General features: G+C 36.2%; 1 protein-coding gene across 2 annotated transcripts in view; it reads left to right on the top strand.

Moving 5' to 3' along the window:
- ABCD3 (ATP binding cassette subfamily D member 3) overlaps positions 1-17485 on the top strand; it is a 99523-nt gene that overhangs the window by 57356 nt on the left and 24682 nt on the right. For both annotated transcript variants that reach the window (XM_032155313.2, XM_058439560.1), the window contains 8 exons: positions 1491-1560; positions 3160-3257; positions 3628-3751; positions 7807-7863; positions 10004-10146; positions 12712-12781; positions 17138-17207; positions 17290-17387. In XM_032155313.2, coding sequence (XP_032011204.1) covers positions 1491-1560; positions 3160-3257; positions 3628-3751; positions 7807-7863; positions 10004-10146; positions 12712-12781; positions 17138-17207; positions 17290-17387 — 730 coding nt within the window. The remainder of the gene's footprint in view (positions 1-1490; positions 1561-3159; positions 3258-3627; positions 3752-7806; positions 7864-10003; positions 10147-12711; positions 12782-17137; positions 17208-17289; positions 17388-17485) is intronic.

Below are 17485 nucleotides of genomic sequence, written 5' to 3'. Positions count from 1 at the left end.
TCACAGCTTGGGCAGCACTAAAGCACTTTGGTTTTAAGTAAGGTTTGGTTCAAACAATTTTAACATAAATTCTCTGAACCTTTTGTACTGTCTTGATTGCTTAATGTCTCTAATATTCTTATTGCTCTAAACAACATTTTTGTGTGGTTCTATTTAACTTTCTTGTAGTTAGCCGTTTTTTTTTTTTAACTGTTTTACTTTTTAGGGGCTACATAAAAATTGGAGTATTAATTTCTTTTAATCAGTCTAAAGTAACATTTCCCAAAGTATGCTCTGTGGAATCTTGGCTATGATAGAGGAAATGCTTCATGCTACAAACCCCTCTCAGAGAGTTAAAATGCACATACTATACATTAAAAGCTTTGAGAAGGTCTTTGGTAAAGACATTTGTTAGCTTTGTTTAACCTAGGGTTTCCCGAATTTATTTATCTACTCCCTCACGGAAAGGAAATTATTTCTCTAGTCATATACTAGTAATTTGTGTGTGTGTGTAGGCAGCTAGGTTTAAACCAATTAGTCCAGTGTTTCTCAAGTGTTTTATATAAATATATCTTATGAAATTTGGGAACATTACTAAGTATTATTTGAAGTAAGAGTTCTGTGATCAAATACATACTATCTTTGTATTAGGTCATAGACATATCTTACTCAAAGATCCTTTACTTACGTAATAATGCTTTGTTCAAATTTCTAATAAAGTTTTAGAACCCTTTTTAGAATTTTTTAATGTATATTTTAAAAGCAGCAAAATACGTAAAACAGATTAACAATAGGCAAAAAAGGAGCTAGTCTAGCTGAAGTGTGTTGAGGAACATGAAGCTTCTATAGATCCATTCTGGACTCTGATCTGTGCGTTAGTCCCAGTGTTGGCAAACTAGGACCCACAGGTCAAATCTCACTACCTGCCATCTGTTTTGGTAAAGTTTTATTAGAATACAGCCACACTTCTTCTTGGCTGCTTTTGTTTTACGGTGGCAGAATTGAGTAGTTGCAGCAGAGCCTTTAGGGTGCATAAAGCCTAAAATATTTACTCTTGACCCTTTGCTGATCCCCATTAGTCTGTCTCCCTGCCATTAGTTCACACAAATGAGAATCAGATTGTTAAAATATTTTAAAACAAACAAATGGTACCTTGTTTATTCATAATAACCCATTCCTGGGGCTATAAAGTTGTTAATTGTTTTGCTAACTAAATTTCTTTTGTAGCCACTTAAGCCTTTTTTTTAAAGCAGCCATTTTTACTAAGAAATAATTAGTTATCATTCTGTTTAATTTTGCCATTTGCAGGATGAGGTCCCAGCAAGTTCAAAATGATGACATTTTAAAGTTGCAAACATGTTTTTGCAAAAAAGTAGTTCTTAGCATCTTTTTTATTGATTGTTTTGATTTAATAGAAGTTTCCAAGAGTAATTTTAGAGCTTTACAGAAGTTTTCCTAGTGTTAGATTTTGCTTCTTTTGCAACTAATGCATTGCATGTGGTGGTTTGCAGTGGTATCATTGGTCGTAGCAGGAAAGATTTCAAGAGATACTTACTCAACTTCATCGCTGCCATGCCTCTTGTAAGTTTAATTCATTAAAAATCTTTTTAACACAGGAGAAATTTGCATCTTATTAAAATCTTTAAGGGTTTTACTTATTAAATTCTTTAAAGACTCATGATACTAAGTTCCTATTTTCAGTTTAGGTTTTTAATTTATAATATAATTTTCAATGTAAACCTTCATACTAGAGAAAAAAGGGATTATGTTTGGTTTAATTTCATTTATAATGTGTATATATATTCATATACATATGTATGTGGGTGAGGGGTTTTTTGGCATTTTTTTTTTTTTAACCTTCAGTCCAGGTTTTCTTCAGTGTTTAGCATCATCAATGACCATTAGATAGCAGTAGCAACCCTCTCCTAGTTCTAACAACCAGAAATGATTCCAGTCATTGAAAAATGGGTGTGGGCAGGGGGCAACTTGGGGAGTTGGGGGGATTTAGAGGGGGGAATGCAAATCATCCTGGTTACTTTAGGCCATAAACTATTACAGTAACTTGAACTACTAATTTACTTTAAGTTAAATTGGAATTTATGGTCTGAATTTTTTACAGATAAATTGTTTAGTCTAAAATATAAGTGATTTTCTTAGTTTGGTTCTCATTTTAATTTTCTTGGCATTATAAGAATTTAATGTTCTAAATTTGTGGGTAAAAATGAGAAGCTTGGTTGTAAAATCCAGTTACGTTGAAATTGGCAGAAATTCTTGTTTAATAAAGCTGGAAGTTGGGGCTACATAGCTTTTAGACTTTTTAAAATAAGTAATTGGAATAAGCAACATAGATATCAAAGATTAAGATTCAGCAAAGACCACTTGAGAAAATTTGTAATGTAACGATGGAAAATGTAGTAAAGATGGGTCTAGAAATAATCTGGAAAATAGCATTAGTTGGTGTAAAACCTGTAGTGTTTTTTTTTTTTAACAAATGCAAATATAGTGTATATAGAATTCCATTGTCTAGGGTTGTGGCGCTGATAGTAGGAAACAGAAAATATAAATGTCTGAACTCCTAAAAGCAAGTCTTTACATTGGCTAGAAAGGGGATATATTTGACTTTTTGCCCATTTACCCAAAAAAATGGCAAGATATGTTGCATAATTAGTTGTATTAACATATTCCATGTAAAGTTTAACATAGAATAATTCAAACCAGGTACATTTGGTTTAGCTAAATGCAGTAAAGTAAAACAGAACTGAATTATATAAATTTGGACTCAATTATAAAAATTGGCTGGGCGCGGTGGCTCACGCTTGTAATCCCAGCACTTTGGGAGGCCGAGGCGGGCGGATCACGAGGTCAGGAGATCGAGACCACGGTGAAACCCCGTCTCTACTAAAAATACAAAAAATTAGCCGGGCGTGGTGGCGGGCGCCTGTAGTCCCAGCTACTCGGAGAGGCTGAGGCAGGAGAATGGCGTGAACCCGGGAGGCGGAGCTTGCAGTGAGCCGAGATTGCGCCACTGCACTCCAGCCTGGGCGACAGCAAGACTCCGTCTGAAAAAAAAAAAAAAAAAAATTATAGGATTTGGGACACAGGAAATAATAGAGAAATAAATTATAGTTTAGTAAGCAGAAATGAAAAGCAAAACCAATAATATTTGTTTGTTTGTTTTAGATCTCTCTGGTTAATAACTTCTTGAAGTATGGGTTAAATGAGCTTAAACTGTGCTTCCGAGTAAGGCTCACTAAATACCTCTATGAGGAGTATCTTCAGTAAGTGATAACCTATTTTTATATTAAAAATATTTAAATAGAAGAGTGTTTATGAAGCTGATCAATATAGCGGTTTTTCTTATTTATTGTGTTTTCTAAGAAAACCGCTCTTAGGTACAGAAGCATGTTGGGAACAACCTCTCAGTTATTTGGAATCTAGTCCTGGCTCTTCCATTAATTGACAAGTCATCATTTTCTGGACTTGTGTCCTCCTCTCTAAAATCAGTTAGGGCAATCAATAGGATCTCTTCTGGCTCCAAACTTTTTTGTTTCTATGTATTTGAGCTAGGTGGTGTAATACGATTTTTTTGTTGTTGTTTTATCTTTAAAGTCACTTGTTTTAAAATCACTTTTCTTCTTGCTATTTTAGAGCTTTCACATATTATAAAATGGGAAATCTGGACAACAGAATAGCTAATCCAGACCAGCTGCTTACACAAGATGTAGAAAAATTTTGTAACAGTGTAGTCGATCTGTATTCAAATCTTAGTAAGGTAAGTTTTTCTCCCCCTTTTTTTTTTTTATTATTATACTTTAGGTTTTCGGGTACATGTGCACAATGTGCAGGTTTGTTACATATGTATCCATGTGCCATGTTGATTTCCTGCACCCATTAACTCGTCATTTAGCATTAGGTATATCTCCTAATGCTGTCCCTCCCCCCTCCCCCAACCCCACAACAGTCCCTGGAGTGTGATGTTCCCCTTCCTGTGTCCATGAGTTCTCATTGTTCAATTCCCACCTATGAGTGAGAACATGTGGTGTTTGGTTTTTTGTCCTTGGGATAGTTTACTGAGAATGATGTTTTCCAGTTTCATCCATGTCCCTACAAAGGACATGAACTCATCATTTTTTATGGCTGCATAGTATTCCATGGTGTGTATGTGCCACATTTTCTTAATCCAGTCTATTGTTGTTGGACATTTGGGTTGGTTCCAACTCTTTGCTATTGTGAATAGTGCCGCAATAAACATACGTGTGCATGTGTCTTTATAGCAGCATGATTTATAGTCCTTTGGGTATATACCCAGTAATGGGATGGCTAGGTCAAATGGTATTTCTAGTTCTAGATCCCTGAGGAATGGCCACACTGACTTCCACAATGGTTGAACTAGTTTACAGTCCCACCAACAGTGTAAAAATGTTCCTATTTCTCCACATCCTCTCCAGCACCTGTTGTTTCCTGATTTTTTAATGATGGCCATTCTAACTGGTGTGAGATAGCATCTCGCTGTGGTTTTGATTTGCATTTCTCTGATGGCCAGTGATGATGAACATTTCTTCATGTGTTTTTTGGCTGCATAAATGTCTTCTTTTGAGAAGTGTCTGTTCATGTCCTTTGCCCACTTTTTGATAGGGTTGTTTGTTTTTTCCTTGTAAATTTGTTTGAGTTCATTGTAGATTCTGGATATTAGCCCTTTGTCAGATGAGTAGGGATGTGAAGGACCTCTTCAAGGAGAACTACAAACCACTGCTCAATGAAATAAAAGAGGATAGAAACAAATGGAGGAACATTCCATGCTCATGGGTTGGAAGAATCAATATCATGAAAATGGCCATACTGCCCAAGGTAATTTATAGATTCAATGCCATCCCCATCAAGCTACCAATGACTTTCTTCACAGAATTGGAAAAAACTACTTTGAAGTTCATATGGAACCAAAAAAGAGCCCGCATCGCCAAGTCAATCCTAAGCCAAAAGAACAAAGCTGGAGGCATCACGCTACCTGACTTCAAACTATACTACAAGGCTACAGTAACCAAAACAGCATGGTACTGGTACCACAACAGAGACATAGATCAATGGAACAGAACAGAGCCCTCAGAAATGATGCCGCATATCTACAACTATCTGATCTTTGACAAACCTGACAAAAACAAGAAATGGGGAAAGGATTCCCTATTTAATAAATGGTGCTGGGAAAACTGGCTAGCCATATGTAGAAAGCTGAAACTGGATCCCTTCCTTACACCGTATACAAAAATTAATTCAAAATGGATTAAAGACTTAAATGTTAGACCTAAAACCATTAAAATCCTACAAGAAAACCTAGGCAATACCATTCAGGACATAGGCGTGGACAAGGACTTCATGTCTAAAACACCAAAAGCAATGGCAACAAAAGCCAAAATTGACAAATGGGATCTAATTAAACTAAAGAGCTTCTGCACAGCAAAAGAAACTACCATCAGAGTGAACAGGCAACCTACAGAATGGGAGAAAATTTTTGCAACCTACTCATCTGACAAAGGGCGTTTCTCTCCTTTTTAAAAGATTATTTGTTTAATTTGTTGAATTTTGAATCTAAGCAAATTTATATAGCATTGATTTTATGGACAGAACAGCAGCATGTAAATATTTAATGCTTTTATAAGAAAATTAGAGTTGTTGTAATAGTTTTAATTATTTTAATTTTTTCTATTATTTTTGTGAGGTACTTTGGCAAAGAACTGATAATTTAGTGTCTTATAAGGATTTTCTAAGAATTTTGCAGGTTGATTCCATTAAAACAACAGAAATTTGAATTCTCATCTTTTGACCTGTGTGTGTCCGGCCATTGTTAGAGATTGACTGTCAATTTATGTTTCTAACTCCACACTTACAACACTAGACTAGGACTTCCTTTCTGCCCATTTCTCTGCTTCAGTATCTTTAATTCTAATAAATCATTAGTAAGTAGTAGCCAAAAAATTTCACAAGATGCAAGTATATTTCAGTTTTCTAATTACTGTTTTTCCCATTCTCCTCAGAATATTGCCAAAGCTCCTGACTGTGATAGGCCTTAATCAGTTTTCCTTCTTCTCACTGATTTCTCCAGTTCTTATCTTAGTCATGTTATCTCACCACCCTTACAGCTTTTGCTGTAGTCTTCTTATTAAACCCTCTTCTTTGCCGTTACCTCTTGCATTGACTATGGTGTGTAGTAGGCACCTATAAAATAGTCTGCCCAGCATCCCCTCCCCTCTTCATCTGAGATGCTTCAGTTCCCACTCTAACTCATGTGATTTCCCTTGGTGTTGGGTAGGAGCTTATCTCATACTGGACCAATGATAGTATCTTTGCCTCTGGTCACAGTTGACCTAGATATACAGTCTTGAGACAAAAGAAAACCAAAACTATAAAAAGGACTGGGTCACATTGTAAGAATAGGAATGTTCTTGCTTCAACCAGGTGGATGGAGGGAAGGCAATTCTTAGAGATATATATCCATAAGAGCTGCTCTCCTCATGCCCAGGCCCAATGCTTTTCACTTCCAGCCCAACTTTGTTATTTATTTAGCTCTCCAGAAGCCTTTGCTAACTGATCCCAAACTCAGGAACTCTGACAACTACAAATAGTTCAGTAATTAAGCTTTCTTTTCTGTTCCCATTACCACATTTGAAAGTTTGTTCTCTCTCTCTCTGTCTCTCCCTCTCTCTCTCTGTGTGTGTGTGTGTGTGTGTGTGTGTGTGTGTGTGTGTGTGTGTATGTGTGTGTATGCATGCATGCATGGTGGGAATGGGGGGTGTATATATACAACTTTCCATGTAATTTTATAGACATTATTATGTATTCTTTAAATCTTGGCACTTGAGCAAGTCTCAGGTTTTGTCACATCTGGAATACAGAAGAATATTAAATTAATTAATTGTAGTGGGGCTGTGCACCAGTGTGTAAGTCAGATGTTTTAAACATCTAATTGACCTCCAGCTTAAATTATGAGTCATTATTTTGTCATAAGTTTTAACAGTTCTTGAATTTTATAAGTATCTCTGGCTTCTTGATAATTTGTAAGGCAAAAAAAAAAAAAAAAAAAAGGAAAGGGAAAGGTAACTGTTGAAACAAGCCAGTTAACAAACCAAGCCATCTATCCTAGTAATAATGTGGATTAGAAAGTGCTGGCTGTTGGCCGGGCATAGTGGCTCATCCCTGTAATCACAATACTTTGGGAGGCCAAGGTGGGCAGATCGCTTGAGCTCAGGAGTTCAAGACTATCCTGGGCAACATGGTGAAACCCCATCTACAAAAAATACAAAAATTACCCAGGCATGGTAATGTGCGCCTGTACTCCCAGCTACTCCAGAGGCTGCAGTGAGCCAAGATCTCCAGCCTGGGTGACAGAGCCAGACCCTGTCTCAAAAGCAGGAAAAGTTCCTCACTTTACAGGTTAAGATATGTAGAAACAAACTGGTAGCAGATTTGGGGTTACATCTCAGGTCATTTTATTCAGTGTCTTTATATTATATTGACACATTACTGAGTTACTAGTGGTTAATTATCACAGTAGAGGTATCTTAGTTGATGAAAAGTGATAAATGTTTTTCCTACTTGATGGTCAGTAGACATTGTGTAAGCTGTTCCCATTTTAAGTTTCTTGAGAGGAAAACTGTTATCTTTCATGTATTCTTTGATCTACTTACTATCACAGTACATTATACATAGTGGGAACTCTACATGTTGATAATTATGTATTAAATGTTTAATAACATTTTGTAGTTAACGTATTGTATTAGCTATCATTCTAGTGCTTTAGTTTTAATTCTTTGTATTCTAATATTTATTTTACAGCCATTTTTAGACATAGTTTTGTATATCTTTAAGTTAACGAGTGCAATTGGAGCTCAGGTGAGTCTGCTTTTATTTCACCTTTTAAATTGATATAATATAATATTTGAAATACATATTGTGAATAGCTTGATGGCCTGTAAGAATTTTTGTAGATCTCAAAGAATGTAGTTTCACATGATTTACCTAACAAAGTCTGGTTATAAAATAATACTTCACTCAAGATTTTAGAAGTACTAATTTTTCTTTTTAATTTTCCTTAAATTAGGTACTTAGAAAAATTTTTGTGGCATTAAAAACCAGACAAATGTACTGGCCAGGTGTGGTGGCTCACGCTTGTAATCCCAGCACTTTGGGAGGCTGAGATGGGAGGATCGCTTGAATCCAGGAGTTCGAGACAAGCCTGGACAAAAAGCGAGACCCGCTTCTTTAAAAAATAATAATAAAGCAGAAGTATTTAAGCCATGAATATACTTGTACTTATTGTTTCAAAGTAATGTCTAAAAAGAGATATGGAGACATCCATTTTAATATGAAATTCTAATGTTAAAATAATGATACATTTAGAGTGGGTGTAACAGTTTCAAGAATATTTTATAATGTAAATGGTTGGCTATCCCATGAGCCTTATTATCCAAGTCTCTGATATTTGTGATGGCAAGAATCACTTTTAAGTTTTCTTTGAGTTATCTTATTGAAATGTAACTTTAGTCATTTAATATGTAATGTTATTGTTATATATTTATAACACAGCCATATAATAGTATGGTTGTTTTATATATGTGTATGTGTGTATGTGCATTTCAGTTGATTAATAAATTATTTCCATACTGTTTTTTGTTGCTTTCCAAAACACTGGGAAAGCAGGGTTTTGGTTTTGCTTTGTTTTGTTTTTCAAATTTTTCTGTTTATCTTCCTAATTTTTTGCTATCCTGTGATCCAGGTTTTATCATTCTTATATTTTGTTTTACTATAAGCAAATGAATAGGCCAAGTCCTTCTTGTCTCCTTGCAGTCATATTTTTATGGTACTTAACTACATTTTTGTGATACTTAAATATGTCTCTATGTCTACCTGTTATCTGATTCTGTATTTCTTAAAGGCAGAAACTGTTTTAGTTATCTTTTTGGTCCACATTTGTAGTAGTTGTTGAAATGCATTGAATTGATCAGATTTACTTTTTTAAATCTTGAATACATACTAGCACATATATTGTGCTAGATAGTAGGAATAAAAAGATAAGTAAGACGCAGTTCTTGCTGAAGAGGAATTACAAATGTGGTAAAACAGGTAGATAGTCAAACAATTATAATGCAGTATGATAAAGTTTAGTAATAGAAGTTTCAGTAAAGTATTTAGTGCCAGGAAGAACTGGAGGTGATATCTGAGCTGCTTTGGGGAGGTAAGTAGACATCCATTAGATTATGTCACGCTTGCCAAACATAAGAACAACCTCACTGAATGGAAACTGTTCAGGAAACATTTATTTTAGTATGGCAGAGTATAGGGTATATAGGGGAATGAGGGAAGTGCTTATGATGAACTTGGAAAGGGATGCCTCAAGCATACCTTTCTCTTTCTCTTGGTATGGTCAATGGGTGATGAGGTCACCTACAAAGTTATTAATACATAGTACAGCAGCTGGAAGCAAGATGTACATGCAGGGAAAGACAGAGCTCGTTCAGGGGGAGCTGAACTTGAGGCATCTGCACAGTATTAAGGTAAAGATGTGTAGTATTTATTTCTTGGGTTCATAAGAGTGATAGGACTAGAGATATAAATTTGAGATGAGAAGAGAACTAAGGAAGGAGTTTGAGGGAATATTAACATTAAAAGAGAAGGCAAGAAAAAGAGGTCTAAGAATTATTGTGGAATCTTAAGAGATTCTCAAGACCAGTTCCAACAGGAGAGTGTTAGATAACATAGAAAAAGTGAGAACTGCAATTAGGAGTTTTTAGGTGAGCAAAATGTAAGAGAGCTGAGGGATAAGCTACAGTGGTAAGAGGAAAAGCCCATGAGTAGTAAAAGTGTAGAGGCTACTGTGTACTTTTTCAGAAAAAAACAAGGGGAAAAAGTTACGCAGTAGGGCAATTTCTTTCAGTCATTGAGGTTAATTATAAAAATTGTACATGTTTGTATCTAAGTGAATTTATTATTATATCCCAGAACTTTGTGTATCTTTCTCTCCCGATAATAATAGGGCCCAGCGAGCATGATGGCCTACTTAGTTGTTTCTGGGCTATTCCTAACTCGACTTAGAAGACCCATTGGTAAGATGACAATAACTGAGCAAAAATATGAAGGAGAATATAGATATGTTAATTCTCGGCTCATCACAAACAGGTAAAGACAAATGCATTAAAGCCTTGCTAAAAATTCATTTCTATGGATATTGATGTCATTTAAATTGACTCCAAAAAGTCTAGTGACACTGTTACTGTAATAATGCGCATATTGTGTTGAAAATATACATTATGAAAGAGACTAGTTTTATAAAGTAGTAATCATGAATATTTTGAACTCTTTTTCTTATTAACCATGTAGTATTCCTGATTCACCTGTTCATACCTTCTGTTGATGAATTTTCTGTTAATTTACTTTAGACATAATCAGTTTACAATTCAAATTTCAACATACAATACCTGTTCCAAGAAAATTTTGTCTCAGTTTTTCCACAAGTATTTTTATTTTGACTGTTCATAATGCTCAATGATTCACTGTCACTGCATGTGCCTCTACCTATTTTCTAGCGTTTTTTAAATGTAACATAGGAAGAAAAAGTGTGGACTTTGGAGCCAGCCATACTAGCTTCAAAATCTACCTCTTCCACTTGTCAGTTGCATGTATTTGATTTTAGCGAATTATTCATAGTTTCACTTTTGTTTATAATAGGTAGATAATATAAGGTTGCAATGAGGATTAAATTTGATAATATATATAAAGCTTCCAGCTCAGTTTTTTATATGGAGCAAGTGCTCAATAAATGTTCTCATATATTGATCTGTCAATGTTAAGTCATTTTGAGGGTTCTAATATGTATTTAATATTCTACTCTACAGGCATTTACTAATGATAGTTCCCTCTTCCTTTATTTCCTTGGATTGATAAAATAGTACAAGTTTTAAATAGGGTTTTTTGCTCTAAGGAGGCAGCGGAATAGAGTTAAGAGGTGATTTGCCAAGTAAGTGAAAGATGCCTTTTAGTGAAAGAAACAGAAAGCATGACTTATGGCTCCAGTAATAAGAACACTCACTGCTTCACATGAGAACCCTTAAGACAGGGCAGTTCCAGGTATGGCATTATCAGGGCTCTGGCTCTCTGGTATTCTCTTGGCTCTGCCTGCTTTGTATGCTGCCCCATTCCTCGGGCTAATTCTTCTTGTGACCACAAGATGGCGATAGCAGTTACAGATTTCACAAGCTCCTCTCCCCTGCAGAAAGCTCCAGAAACAAAAAGGGGCCATCTCGCCTGGTGTGTCTTTATGAGAGCAAAGAAACCTTTCCCAAGAGTCCCACGGCTGACTTTGCCTCATATCTTATTGGCTGGAATTGTTACTTGACCATGCCTAAAGCAATCACAGCAAAGTGATTGGCTTAGACCAGTTGGGACCCTATAAATGGGGTTGAGGCATTCCTAAAGCATTAGGGTACATGGAAAGTAATAGATAACTTTACGAAAGTTGAGATTATTTTAGGAAGAAGAACAATGAAGAGAATAGATGTTGGATGAGCAGCCATCAATATTCCAGGATGTTTTATCCTTTCAGATTTTTCATTAAGGCTAAAAAGACTCAGTTCAGGAGGAGAATCCTCACCTCATCTTCTTCCATAGGCTTAGGTGTGGAGAGGAGATAGAAGGAAGTTTTTTAAAAAACTAATTAGAGGTATAGAACTGTAGGCTTCTTATACTCTGAGGCTCTGTGTCATTTTGTCAAGGAAACCATGAAACACATGACAAATATGTCATAACTTATGGGAAGTTAATTTTACTTGAAGAGGTTGAGGTAGGTGGTACCTTGTTTTTATGAAAAACGCAGGTCCATTTCAAAATGGAAATATAAAACATAAATTGTTTAGGGGAAAAAAGAGACTTTAAAGAAATATTTCAACCTTGCCTTCTAGACTTCTCTATAAATATTTTCCTCTGCCATAAGATGTACTTTGCTGGGAAAGCTTACATCATTCCTGTGTAATAGAGAGACTATAAATGTTAGGGTCAGATAGGAGTTATGATTTCAGCTCCCTGACCTGCTGGCTCTGCAACCTTTACAAATTTACTTAACTACACTGAACTTTTCTTCATCTATAAAATACCCTTTTTTTTCTAGTCATGATCCCTGTGGCCCTTGTGGACCCATGCACGTCTGCTCAGGAAATGTGGAATTGTTGTGAGGATATGATGGGGTTCCAGGGTTTCCTCCTGGGAGCTGGCACTTTGAAGCCGGCGGGACTTAGCCTGCTTTTCTATCTTTAAAAGGATGTATGTCAAGTCATCACTTTCCATCTTTTTCTAGCTGTTGCTTTTTCATCTCCTTCTTGCTTGGGCCTATACTTTAACTTGAAGTCTGCAATGTTGGTCCCAGCCCTGCCTTTCTGTACATCACAGCAACTTCTTTCTCTAATTTCAAATTTCTGAGAATTAGTGCAGTACGTCTTTTGCAGCTAGGATACCTATGCCATAGGTTGCAGTCCAGCATATGATTCAGTCAGGGGTGTATTCCTGTGCTCCAATCAGCTGAGCTAGGAGCAGAATCTCAAGTATAGACTGTGGCTTGAGATGCACCAGATAAGCGCTTAGTCACAAAATGTCCATTTAAATACAAACATTCAGCCATCATATACTGTATTTCAATTATTTTTCAAGCATAGGTAACATTAAAATTAATTGCTAAATTATTTTCTTTAACAGTGAAGAAATTGCCTTTTACAATGGGAATAAAAGAGAAAAGCAGACAGTCCACTCGGTCTTCCGAAAACTGGTAAGATAACACACTTGAAGTTCATGTGTTTATGGAAAGGGTTTTTTTTGTTTGTTTGTTTGTTTTGCCTATGGCTGACACACATACACACACAAACACACACGTATGTATACATATCTTAAAGATATTTTGAAAAATAGCTGTAAAGGATTTTATACTGCATTTTTAATAAAAAATAGGAGATTAAAAACTGTATCAATATATTCAAGTGCCCATTTATAAAATCACATAGATTTATTAAAATAATATTAAGTGTACCACCTGATCTTTGACAAACCTGACAAAAACAAGAAATGAGGAAAGGATTCCCTATTAATAAATGGTGCTGGGAAAACTGGCTAGCCATATGTAGAAAGCTGAAACTGGATCCCTTCTGTACACCTTATACAAAAATTAATTCAAGATGGATTAAAGACTTAAATATCAGACCTAAAACCATAAAAACCCTAGAAGAAAACCTAGGCAGTACCATTCAGGACATAGGCATGGGCAAGGACTTCATGTCTAAAACACTGAAAGCAACAGCAACAAAAGCCAAAATTGAGAAATGGGATCTAATTAAACGAAAGAGCTTCTGCACAGCAAAAGAAACTACCATCAGAGTGAACAGGCAACCTACAGAATGGGAGAAAATTTTTGCAATCTACACATCTGACAAAGGGCTAATATCCAGCATCTACAAAGAACTTAAACACATTTACAAGAGAAAAACAAGCAACCCCATCAAAAAGTGGGCAAAGGATATGAATAGACACTTCTCAAAGAAGACATTTATGCCAACAGACACGTGAAAAAATGCTCATCATCACTGGCCATCAGAGAAATGCAAATCAAAACCACAGTGAGATACCATCTCACACCAGTTAGAATGGCGATCATTAAAAAGTCAGGAAACAACGTGCTGGAGAGGATGTGGAGAAATAGGAACGCTTTTACACTGTTGGTGGGACTATAAACTAGTTCAGCCATTGTGGAAGACAGTGTGGCGATTCCTCAGGGATCTAGGACTAGAAATACCGTTTGACCCAACCATCCCATTACTGGGCATATACCCAAAGGATTATAAATCATGCTGCTATAAAGACACATGCACACGTATGTTTACTGTGGCACTATTCACAATAGCAAAGAGTTGGAACCAACCCAAATGTCCATCAGTGATAGACTGGATTAAGAAAATGTGGCACATATACACCATGGAATACTATGCAGCCATAAAAAATGATGAGTTCATGTCCTTTGTAGGGACATGGATGAAGCTGGAAACCATCATTCTGAGCAAACTATCCCAAGGACAGAAAACCAAACACCACATGTTCTCACTCATAGGTGGGAACTGAACAATGAGAACACCTGGACACAGGGTGGGGAACACCACACACCAGGGCCTGTTGTGGGGTGGAGGTAGAGGGGAGGGATAGCATTTGGAGATATACCTAATGTAAATGACGAGTTACTGGGTGCAGCACACCAACATGGCACATGCACACATATGTAACCTGCACGTTGTGCACATGTACCCTAGAACTTAAGGTATAATCAAAAAAAAAGAAAAAAAATAATGTTAAGTGTATTTTTACAGAGGTTGCTTAGGAGCCTTATTTAGTGATTCCCACAGAAAGAATTTGTTCCTGAAGCATTCATGAAAATACAATAAAGATTATTATTTAACGCAGGAGTCAGCAAACTTTTTCCGTAAAGGGCAAGATAGTATATATATATTTTAGGCTTTTCATACCACACAGTGTCTTGCAACTATTCAGCTCCGCTACTCAAAAGTAGCTATATATAATACATGAATGAGTGGGTGTGGCTATGTTCTAATAAAACTTTACTTACAAAAACAAGTAGCAGGCTAGATTTGGACTGTGGGTCAGAGTTTACTGGCTTTTTGTTTTAAAGAATATAAGCATTGTTTCTTGTGAAAGCTTTACTTCAGTTTTTATTTAATTGCCACTTGGAAAATTTGAATTCAAATACTTTTATTCCATTATTTATTCAAAAGATATTGAATGCCATCTAGTTGCCTGTGCTCACTCCAGGTGCTAAGGATGATGGTGGTGGACATGATGGATAAAATCTTGCCTTTAAGGAGCTTACATTTTAGTGGAAGTCTGAAGTTTGTGAAATTAAATGTATATTTTAGATGAGTTAAAGAGGTTAAAGAAATTGTCATTTTAAATTATTTCAGAAATTGGATTTTTGCCTCGTCAGTATTTAACATGGCAGAACTTTTAGAGTGCTCACTAGTAGAATGCATTTAAGGTAATTTTTCAGGGGCCTGCAGTTCACCAGCTTGCTCTCCACACGGCTTGCTTATTCTCATCCTTTAGATTTTCAGCCCAAATGTTAATACCTTATTGAAGCTTTGTCTTCTCTGATCAGCCTATTTGAAATGGCCTCCAACAGTTCCTTCCTGTTTTAATCATCATCTTTCCTTAAAAGTATATATATATATACGTATATATATATATACGTATATATATATATATGTATATATATATATATATGGAGTTTATATATGCAGTCAACCCTCTGCATCTGTGGGTTCCAAATCCATGGATTCAACCACACACAGATTGAAAATATTCAGAAAAAGAAATTGTGTCTGTACTTATATACAGATATTTTTTTCTTGTCATTATTCTCTGAACAATACAGACATTAGTATAATAGCTATTTACATTGTATTAAGTTTTATAAGTAATTTAGAGATGACTTAAAGTGTTTGGGATGAGCCAGGCGCGGTGGCTCACCCCTGTAATCTCAGCACTCTGGGAGGCTGAGGCGGGCAGATCACTTGAGGTCAGGAGTTCGAGACCAGCCTGACTAACATGGCAAAACCCCATCTCTACTAAAAATACAAAAATTAGCCGGGTGTCGTGGCGGGCGCCTGTAATCCCAGCTACTCGGGAGGCTGAGGCAGTGGAATCACTTGAACCCAGGAGGCAGAAGTTGCCGTGAGCCAAGATGGCACCACTGCACTCCAGCCTTGGCGACAGAGTGAGACTCTGTCTCAAAAAGTAAATAAAGTGTATGGGATGTCGTGCTCAGGTATATGCAAATACTATGCCATTTTTCATCAGGGACGTGAGCATCCATGGATTTTGGTTTCCGGAAGGTCCTGGAGCCAATCCCATCCCCTTTGGATACCGAGGGATGACTGTATTACAGTCTCTAATTATCTTGTTTACTAGTTATCCTCTTTCATTAGAATGTAAACTCCATAAATTCAGGGACCTTCTCTGTTCTATTCGTTGTATCTCTAGCTTGAGCACAGTGTCTGACACATGGTAGTCATTGAATAAATGTTCCAGACATTGTCTAGTTGCAGAAGATACCAAGTTGTTAACAAGCTACCCTGTACTCAGGAAGCCACATTTTAGTGGAGGAGACAATAAATAAACAACTAGATGTTCTGTATAATTTCAGGTAGTAATTAATTCGGTGGCCAAAAATGAAGCAGGATAAAGGAATAGATATGAAGGGGGCTATTGCCCAGCTACTTTAGCTGGAATGGCCAAGATCTTTCTTGAGGAGGTGACATTTTGTCAGAAATCCACATGAAAGTGAAGGAGTCACAAAATATAAATACCTTAAAAGAATGTATTCCTGGCAGTGAGAAGAGCAAGAGGAAAGCCTTAAGAAGGTACATGTTTGAGAAACCATTATTTCTGGAGCTTGGTGAGGAGGAGCAAAGTAGAAGCATATGACCTTAAAAATAGAGCTCAGTGCCAGATCATGCAGGACCTTGAAGAATCTGGTAGATGGACAGTTTGAGAACGCTACAACTCCAGAATAAAAAAGCAGTTTTAGACTTGTAGTTTTAAGACAATGCATGCTCATGTTAAAGCTAAAACAGGCTGTGTGGCACTGATTTACATTAGCACTCAGTTCAGATTGGGTGTAATACAATTCTTAGATAAAGCACAGACCATGTGTTTCCACTGAAAGCAAAGCATTGAGTGCCAATCTGGACAGCTAGTGTTTCACTCAAACTAGTTAATCTCTCTGTTCTTTTTGCTTTCGTTGTTGTTCTCTTTTGGGATATATGTATCCGAAAGCATGGTGACTACAATAGCATTGTGCTATTGCATGCAAGAGAAACAGCGTTGTTAAAATTGTTTATGTAATTTCCATGCTGTTTGCGTAAAAATGGTTTCATGAAGTGTTTGTTTGGCACCTGCTCTGTGATGAGCATTGTCCTCGGTGGTGTGATGTACAATATAAACAGAAATCATGGGTACTCAGTAATATTTGTTGAATAAATGAACTATATAGTTTGTTTTATCCTTATAGTAGATTCAGTTTTTTATACATAGAAAAAGATGTTTTTTTGTTTTTGTTTTCTGCCAGGTGGAACACCTACATAATTTCATTTTGTTTCGGTTTTCAATGGGCTTCATCGATAGCATTATTGCCAAATGTAAGTATATTTTGAAAGAGATGAAATTTGTGGAAAAGGTGAAATACTGTTATTGTTTTAAATCTTACCTGTTTGGTTTCAGACCTTGCCACTGTGGTTGGTTACCTAGTTGTCAGTCGCCCTTTCTTAGATTTGTCTCATCCTCGACATCTCAAGAGTACACATTCGGAACTTCTAGAGGTAAACTGATGATAATACAATGAAAATGTAACAGTAAAAATAAAGCCAAATTTGTAGTCATAGAACTATAAGTAAAAACTAATGTTTATTTCTATTTA

Source organism: Hylobates moloch, unplaced genomic scaffold, assembly GCF_009828535.3.
Source record: "Hylobates moloch isolate HMO894 unplaced genomic scaffold, HMol_V3 SCAFFOLD_5, whole genome shotgun sequence".
Classification (NCBI taxonomy): Eukaryota; Metazoa; Chordata; class Mammalia; order Primates; family Hylobatidae; genus Hylobates; species Hylobates moloch.
The sequence above is the reverse complement of the archived record's forward strand: the minus strand, read 5'-3'. Positions and strand labels throughout refer to the sequence as shown.